The following is a 9,662-nucleotide window of genomic DNA, read 5'->3' on the forward strand; positions in this document are numbered from 1 at the left end:
GCGGATATTCAGGCGACTAATTGACGATTCATAGAACATTGTTGGATATTCAGGTGATGGCTCGCAGAATATTGCTGGATATTCAGACGATTTAAGATAATTAATTGCCGGCTCTATACTAGAAGGGCTTCCTGTCTAGGAGCATTAATTATCTGAGGGTTGAGCAATATGAACTTGTTGGAGCATCATATTCCTCTTGCATAGTCGGGGAAAATCTGATTACATCCCGAAGACGTTGTCGCTCTATACTAGCAGGCATGTTGTCTAGGAGCCGTCCAATCTTTCAATTCTACACAGTACGAAATGTGCCGTGGTCTCAGCTGAGAGACTACACATCTAAATCTTCCCTGAGAAACTTTCTCCATCAGAGGTGGCATGAGCTTTCATGCATAGAGACATGAGTATCGATACTCATCCGATTGTCGGATCTGGAGTAATTACTGAAATTGCTCAGTATTCATGGGATATGTCGTGGTCTCAGCTGAGAGACTACACATCTACATGTACTCTAAGAGACAACCTTCTCAGTCAGAGATTTATGGCATGAGCTTTCATGCTTTAATGAGATACATGAGCCTCAATACTCATCCGGTTGCCGAATCTGGAGTATAGTTTTACAATTCTACCTTTTGTCGAAAATCCACCATCTACAATATCAGAAATGGAGAAATAGGTGTGATACACAAATGTGAAAGTAAAAGGTTCACCATCAGTATTGGTATTTCTGATGCGGGATGTTTGCATCAACTAACCACCAGGCCCCAGAGTTAATCTGCAATGACAAAAAAACTACCAAGTCAAATTCCATCATATGGAAAAACTGAATAAACGGTAATCCCGAAGCAGAAAAATCACACTTTCTGCGAATCAATTAAGGGATATCAAGCAACATAGTGATCTGCAAGTAAAAGCTAACTAATATTTACCATAAGATAGAAGCAATCGAACAAAGCCTCATCAGATCCCTGGAAGAGAACAATATAATCAAGTTATACAATTAGATTAAAAAATTCGCAGCAAGAGTCTTCAAAAGAACACAAAGTATAATTAAAGATCCACCACAGAATTATCTAAAACCACTTGCTAAGTTATCTTGTGAGTGCACTCACGAAAGAAGACAAACTGCAAAAGAGAAAACTAATACGTCATAGACCAACAACCATCCTAGAACCAGCAGAAAAACCCAAAAATGCAAGTGGAAACTAGACCCAGAATGTCGTTTCCAATTGACCAGCTCCTTAATAGACTAAAAGTCCTAAAACCTAAGCTCATATTATCAGATACAAGAAGAAAGATGTAAATCCTAAGACGTGTCGTTTTTTATTTGCTTAAAATGCAGTTAATTTTTTCTGACCTCTTGCAATACTCGCGTGAAACTCCACCAGAAGTTTAAGATCCTCCTCTTTAACAAGTAAATGCTGAACCAGTATTTCCCGGCTTTCACTTCTTGCAACACCTCTTCCACTGCTTCCGGAACTACAAGAGGTTGTAGACAGACACATACACACTCAGAGCTTGAACCTATACAAAGTGCACAATCCATCAAGCTTTTTATGAGGTAATAGATACACAGAAACACTCATATTTCATACTAATTACATGAAGAACCAAAAATATAATACCTAACATGAAGGTTTTACGAGGCCGATAGGGAATCATTAACATGGAAGAAGGAAAAAACAATAGAGCTGAATCACACAATTGAGGATTCCAAGGCTGAAAGAACCCAACGCCAAAGTGCTCATGTCAACAACCTTGCGAAATCCTGGAAAAAACATGGAATTGGAGATGATGCAAGTTAAAACAAGTAGGAAATATCTTGGTTAGAACCATGGGCTACTTACAGGTAAATGCAATATTCATGTTCCTTTGCAGTTCTTTCATAGTTAACCGCCAGACATGTTTGGTAACTTTGATATTTCATTTTAGCTTAAACTTTTTGGGCTATGATTAATAAAAGTGTGGACTACATTTAAGAGAAGCCTTACAATAACCTGCAAAGAAAAAAATTCTAATTACACATTTTAACACCAACTACGTCTACCAATCAAAGAAACCTGAATCATAGAACATTCAAGAAGATAATCAAGAAAATCTAACTCAGAGAGTCGTGGCTTGTTTTGAAGCTGGCCAATACCGACAATCATTTTATCAATCATCTCTTATGTGCAAAAACCCCTGTAAAAACCCCAAATAAGTTACACAATCTTTCCAAATATGTTGTTGTATAGTTACAACAATTTGTCAATCAGATAAGATAAATGTGGATAAATTGGTGATAATTCACCTCCTGAATCAAGACTCGGGCCAAATATGTGCTCAAGAAGGCAGCCAAAGAAGTATAACTTCATTCAATTTTCAGATAGAAAAGGAAGGTATTCTTACAGGGCTTTAAATACCAATCAGCAACCCTAGCTAAGACTCAATGGATGAAACACACGTGTCGACATCCAATACCTCTAACCAATAAGGATTTAAACACACAGCAAAATTACTAACATCAGACCCTAGAGTAACTACTTAACTACTGAGCAGTAAGACTCTAACTGTCACACTGTGAAATTTCCTTCCCTTGAAAAGAATCCTTGTCCTCAAGGATAAACTTAGGGTAGTGAGCTCTGACATTTGAAACATCTTCCCAGGTAGCATTTTCAGGCGATGAATTAGTCCATTGAATCAAAACCTGTCGAACCAATTGCTTTCCCCTTAATATGGTGCGGCTGCGCAAGACTTGTTGAGGAACCATTATAATTTCACCTTCGTAATCCACAATTGGCAGAGTGGTGGATGGAGTGTGCTTGAGTCCAATATGTTTCTTAAGCTGAGATACATGGAATACAGGGTGAATGCGCACATGAGAAGGAAGCTCCAATTTGTAAGCCACTGGTCCAATTTTATGCAACACCTGAAATGGTCCATATAACTTGGAGGAAAGTTTAAAGTTCTTGCGCAAGGCGAGAGAGTCTTGCATGTAAGGCTGGAGCTTTAAATATACCATATCTCTCAATGTAAAGGATATATCTTTTCTGGAATTGTCAGCATACATCTTCATTCTCTCCTGAGCCTTATGAAGAGATTCTTTGAGGATATCAAGACAAGCTGCTCTCTCTTTAAGGTAAAGTTCAACTGCTTCTACTGAAGTAGTGATCTGAGAGGGAAAATCTAAGTGAGGAGGTACATACCCATAAAGTGCTTGGAATGGGGATATCTTCAAGATGGTATTGTACCACCATCCAGCTAGATCCATCCACTCACTCCATTGGCTAGGCTTGTGACCTGTGAGGCACCTTAAGTAATTTTCTAAGCAAGCATTCACCCTCTCAGTTTGACCATCTGTCTGAGGGTGATAAGTTGTGCTGAGGTTAAGGCTTGTCCCTAGTTCCTTGAATAAGTCTTGCCAAAAATGGCTAGTGAAGACCTTGTCCCTGTCAGACACAATGGATAAAGGCATCCCATGTAACTTAAATACTTGAGTGAGAAAAGATTTTTCCATAGTGGCAGTTGTGTATGGATATTGAAGAGATACAAAATGTGCATATTTAGTTAACCTATCTACAACCACCATGATGACACTTTTCTTGTTGTTGATAGGGAGGCCCTCTATGAAGTCCATAGTTATATGCTGCCATGCTTTCTTAGGAATAGGAAGAGGGTGAAGCAATCCAGCAGAATTAGTATTGTCACTTTTGTTCCTCTGACAGACTTCATATTGAGAAACAAAAAGCACAATATCTATATGCATGCCTCTCCAATATAAATGACTTCTAGCTCTAACAAAAGTTGCTTGAATACCTGAGTGGCCCCCAACTGCAGATGCGTGAAGTGAAGTAAGAAGGTTGTTTTTGATGTTGCTTCCCATGCCAATGTAGAGGTTATCCTTGTATCTTAGAACACCATCTTTATAAGTAAAATGTGGAACACCATTAGTATTGAGGAGGAGGTGGGAAATAAGTTGTTGTGCCTTATCATCATTGGTATAGCTGTTGGTAACCTCTTGAACCCATGATGGTGTAGAGAGAACCAAAGAATGGCAAGTAGCAGGCTCAGCAGGCGTTATTGATAGAGCATCAGCTACAACATTTTCAGCTCCCTTTTTGTATTCAATACTATAAACAAAACCTAAGAGCTTGATCAACCATCTTTGTTGTAAGGGAGTAGTTATCTTTTGCTCAAGAAAATACTTCAAGCTTTGGTGATCTGTTTTGATGATGAATTTGGTGTCTTGTAAGTACTGTCTCCATCTTTGCACAACCATGACAATCGCAAGAAATTCTTTCTCATAAATAGAAAGTGCTTGAGCTCTTGGACCCAAAGGTTTGCTGAAAAAAACAATTGGTCTGCCTTCTTGGAGTAGTACTGCCCCTAAACATGTGTCACTTGCATCACTTTCCACAACAAAAGGCTTAGTGAAGTCTGGCAAAGCCAAAATGGGAATAGTGGTCATTGCTTGTTTGAGCTTTTCAAATGCAGTGGTTGCAGCTGGACTCCACAGGAAATAATTCTTCTTGAGAATAGTTGTTAATGGTTTACTAATCAAGCCATACCCTTGAAAAAATTTCCTATAGTAACCAATAAGTCCCAAAAACCCTCTCAATTCCTTGATGGTCTTGGGAATTGGCCAATTCTGCATACAGTCAATCTTAGATGGGTCAGCACACGCACCATTAGCTGAAATGATGTGACCAAGATACTCCAGGGAAGGTTGGCCAAAGCAGCACTTGGAAAACTTAGCAAAAAGTTGATGTTGTCTAAGGAAGGAAAAAACAATCTTCAAATGCTCCAAATGTTCCTCCATACTTGGGCTGTAAACAAGGATGTCATCAAAGAAAACAAGAACAAATTTCCTCAAGTAAGGCTGAAAAATGTCATTCATTAATGCCTGGAATGTAGCAGGTGCAATTTTCAAGCCAAATGGCATGACTTTGAACTCATAATGCTCTTGATGAGTTCTAAAAGCTGTCTTGAATATGTCTAAATCATGCACTCTAATCTGATGATAGCCAGCTCTAAGATCAATCTTAGTGAATATAATTGCACCCTTCAATTCATCCAATAACTCATCCACAATTGGAATGGGGAATTTATCTTTCATGGTGATGCTGTTGAGTTTTCTGTAATCAACACAGAACCTCCAAGAGTTATCTTTCTTTTTGACCAATAGAATTGGGGAAGCAAAAGGACTGTGGCTAGGTTGAATTATGCCAGACTGAAGCATTTCTTTCACAAGTTTCTCAACTGTAGATTTTTGAATATATGGGCATTTATAAGCTCTTTGGTTAACTGGTGTTGAAAGTGGTTGCAATGGGATTTTGTGATCCAAACTTCTTTGAGGTGGGAGTTTGGTGGGTTCCTAAAATATGTCATGGAACTCTTGTAATAATGGTGAAATAGCTGCAGGAGGGGTAGGAGGAGTAGTAGTGGTAGAGATAGAGAATAAGTGACCTATAACTCCATGAGTAGTTTTGGAAATGAATTTTTTTACAGCTGAGCCACTCATCATGAGAACAGAAGTGTTGGATGAAGTACCCTGTAATGTAATCTTCTTGTCATGGTGCTTGAAAGAAATACTCACCTTAGAGAAGTTAAATAGTACATCACCCAAGTTCCTGAGCCAGTCAGCTCCAAGCACAATATCACAGCCCCCTAGAGGCAAGATTCTCAGATCTTCAGTAAATTTATGGCCCTGCATACTCCATTGCAGTTTTGGGCATACACCAGTACTCACAGTCTTATCACCATTTGCTACAGTCACCATCATAGGAGCAGTTTGACTGATAGTGCAATGAATTTTAGCAGCTAAAGTACTGTCTATAAAGCTAGTTGTGCTACCTGAATCAATTAAAATGGACACCTTATGTTTGTATCCCCTGTAACAGTGCATGTTAGAGCATGTAAGGAAATCTCCATGTCAGATTGGACTGGTGATTCCACAGCCTCTTCAAATACATCATCCTCTTCCTCAGTCTCTTGGGAATCAGAAGGCTCCATTTGTAGCATGAATATCTTTTGTTTCCCTTTGCACAGGTGGCCTGGCTTATAAACCACATCACAATTATAGCAAAGTCCTAAATCTCTTCTCCTTTGCATCTCTTCAGGAGTTAGTCTTTTAATTGTGGGACTTGTAGTGGTAGGTTTATTCTAAGGGTTGAAAAAAGATTTGGGTGTTTGAGGTGTGGACTTTGGTGAAGTTAAAATGGGTTTAGGTGGGAAGGAGGGTGATGAATATTGTCTATTAGAAGAATATGAGGTATTGAAAGATCTATTGAATTGTTTGCGAGTGGTATTTGCAAGGTTGACTTTCTGCTCTTGTAGTCTAGCCAGTGAAAAAGCCTCAGTAAGTGTTTCAGGCTGAAACATGGACACAAACTTACCAATTTCTTCTTTAAGACCACTCAAAAAACTCATAACAAAATAATCCTCAGTAAGAGTAGGATTCATGTTCAATATTAATGCTTTTAAAGACTCAAATGCTTCATAATAATCATCCACAATAGAGAGTTGAACTAATTTATTGAAGCTACCCACAAAATTTTCTTCAATTGGATTTTCAAATCTAGCAATTAAATTAGTAGCTAAATCTGGCCAAGAAATACGAGGTCGATTGACCTGAATATTTAAAAACCACTTTTCAGCTTTACCTTCCAAGTAAATTGCAGCAATATTTACCTTCATATGGTCCTCAATTCCATTCAGTTTGAAGTATCTTTTGCTTTTTTGAATCCATCCCCTCGGATTATCACCATCAAATCGTGGAAAATCGAGTTTAGGAACTCGATAGTGAGGAGTAGTGTAAAATGGAGGTGGAACGGAGTGAGTCTCATTAGCTTCTGAATGAGATCCAGCTTCTCTCTCAGGAGAGTGTGTTGAGGCTTTTCTAAGAACTTGAGTAGGGTTTCGAATTGTTTGGAAAGTTTATCAACCGCACCACAAATATCAGACATCTCTGTAATAAGTTTATCATAAGATCCTTTGAGTTGTTGAACATCTGATTCAACGTCCTTCAATGTCATGGTGAAAAAAAAAATTTGGGTACGATTTGAGTGAATTAGAACGGCTCTGATGCCAAATGTTGTATAGTTACAACAATTTGTCAATCAGATAAGATAAATTTGGATAAATTGGTGATAATTCACCTCCTGAATCAAGACTCAGGCCAAATATGTGCTCAACAAGCGCAGCCAAATAAGTATATCTTCATTCAATTTTCAGATGGATAAGGAAGGTATTCTTACAGGGCTTTAAATACCAACCAGCTACCCTAGCTAAGACTCAATGGGTGCAACACACATGTCGACATCCGATACCTATAACCAACAAGGATTTAAACACACAGCAGAATTACTAACAACAAATTCTAGAGTAACTACTTAACTACTGAGCAGTAAGACTCTAACTGTCACAATGTGACATATGTTCCCTTATTCAAGTCTATGAGCTAACAAATACTATTCAATCGAATCCAATTGTCCTTTCTCTATAACCTTCTTTCTAGGTGCTCTTAGTTATTATCAGTCATCCAAATATACATGGAAACAATGATATATAAAAAACATACCAACTACTAGACATGCAACCTGAAAATTGATCGAAACTTGGAAAGAAACAAATGCTGGCAAAAAAAATTCATCAAGTATTACCTTCAAAGTCAGTGGTGATAGATTAATTACAACTGTGCGACTAGCAAGAGGACGACCCAACGAAGAAAAGAAGAAAATATTGGGACTTTGGCTTTAAATCTTTAATCTAGGATTTTGAAATCTTGGAACAGATCGAGTTAGAAATAGGTTGAAATTTGAGGATTACTTGTTTGTTCCAGAATTAGGTTAAATTTGCAGGGATTTCCTAATTCAATCTTATGATTGAGAAGCGAAGGGAGAGAATTTTGAGAGAGGAAAAATTACAGAGAAAGATGGAATTAGAAAGTGAGACAGGGAAGTTTTAAATCTGGAGAATCTATGGGATTTGAGTGGAAGAAATTACCTGAACTGGATCCCAAAAATGATGAAAAAAAGGAGACCTGAGCTTAATCATGAGAAGGGGAAAGAGATTTCTCAGGAAATAAATTTGGAGGAGAAGAAGATGAACTATTTTTTTTCCTTCGAATTCTTCGTTTTTCTCTTTAGTTAAGGTGTGGGATGGATACAGTAGTGCGAGTATAGGATGAAATCCTAAAACCTGTGGCAGTAGAGACGGTCAGGATAACAAACACTCACTAGGGACGGTTTCGAAAAAAACAGCCATCCCTAGAAGCCATATGTTTTGTAGGGACTTTCTCGTATACATATTTTCTTTATTAACAATTACCATAAATTGTATATACAAAATTTGAGATCCGTTTTCTTGTTGTGTGTACTTATTATGAAGTAAGAATTTTAGGTTAAACCAATGACATTATGATTTAGAAGTTGATAGATATTAGAGAATGATTAGTTTAAAAATTACCAATACGTAGCCAATTCAGCACTGGAAGAGTAGTGGAGTTGGTAACTATGATAGATCCCAAATTCATTTAAGAACTTACTGAATACTTTTACATGCACGTGGAGCCAATAATGTATCTATTGAAAAAGAAATTAATATAGAGAACTTAGAACTTATCATATGTCGAAAATACGAATTGGAGCAGTGGAGCTAGAGCCAAAGATTTTAGATTTTCATTATAGAAAGTCATATGGATTTGTGTTTCATTTCATGTTTTCTTCGAACTCATCTAAATTGAGTTTGAGTTTTCAGATTTATTAGAAACTTGAAATAAGAATTAGTATAGTTTAATTAAAACCGAAGATTATAGTTACCATTAGAATTTTCGTAGAATTCACCTTAGGAAAAAATACTTAGTATTAGATGACAATGTTTATCTGTCAAAATAATTTAACTTTTGGTTAGTAGATAATTTGATTATCTAGAAATTTCTTGATCTTCTTGTCAGATCAATTTCTGATATTTGCGTTTCATTTTTAAAATGAAGTTAGGTATTGTTTTGTTATGGTGTGTTCTTCTGAGAATTGATTTATGCATGTCGTTTTGTCCTTAATAAAATGTATAGAAAAAAACTTAATAATATATACATGGTTACCATTACACATTACATTTAGAAATAATTTAAATATATATACTGAAATATAAGATATAGGATATGAATAGCAATTTATAATTAAATAAATAAAATAAATAAATAATAGGAACTATAACTAGCGACAATAATAAGAAGAAGAAATACCATAAAAATTAGATAGACAGAATAAAGATGATAAGTATTGTAGAAGGTAATAAATATTATAGTTATATAAAATATTTATTATTGCATAATGTCCAATATTGCACAATTTGACATGGAATGTAGAGTTATCTTGGCCCTCTTGCGACATAATCAACCCTCTATCCGCTTTGGATCCCTTGGATGGTTCCTCATGAGGCTCGCTGGTAGGCTAGCACGACCAACTGTTCAACTATTGTAGTAGTATGTTGTTGGAGCTTAACTTATTAGGATTCCAGCTAGTTTCTTGTAATAATACTCTTTAACAAAATAAAGAATAATAATCGTCTAATAAACAATAATAATAAATATATTAGCTAGTAAAAAAATAACTAATGGAGGATGAATTAGTGTGTTATTCATTAAAATACGAGGATTTTTGATAGAACGGTAATGAATGAACTCG

At 36.6% G+C, this 9,662-nt stretch overlaps 1 protein-coding gene across 3 annotated transcripts; it reads right to left on the reverse strand.

Annotated features, from left to right (window-relative positions):
- Positions 1–681: 681 nt before the first annotated feature.
- On the reverse strand, positions 682–7,846 carry LOC113317768. 3 transcript variants are annotated; one of them, XM_026565903.1, is made up of 6 exons: positions 7,638–7,846; positions 1,845–1,994; positions 1,623–1,765; positions 1,355–1,521; positions 927–965; positions 682–772 (listed from the first exon to the last, which is right to left on the reverse strand). In XM_026565903.1, exons 3-6 carry the CDS (start codon positions 1,663–1,665, stop codon positions 710–712), a joined length of 312 nt encoding a protein of 103 aa, XP_026421688.1. In that variant the 5' UTR covers positions 1,666–1,765; positions 1,845–1,994; positions 7,638–7,846; the 3' UTR covers positions 682–709. The 3 variants fall into 3 exon arrangements, with proteins under 3 accessions (XP_026421688.1, XP_026421689.1, XP_026421690.1); XM_026565904.1 differs by lacking the exon at positions 7,638–7,846 and adding an exon at positions 2,101–2,144; XM_026565905.1 differs by lacking the exon at positions 1,845–1,994.
- Between the last annotated feature and the right edge of the window lie 1,816 nt (positions 7,847–9,662).

Source organism: Papaver somniferum, chromosome 10 (genome assembly GCF_003573695.1).
Source record: "Papaver somniferum cultivar HN1 chromosome 10, ASM357369v1, whole genome shotgun sequence".
NCBI classification, from domain to species: Eukaryota; Viridiplantae; Streptophyta; class Magnoliopsida; order Ranunculales; family Papaveraceae; genus Papaver; species Papaver somniferum.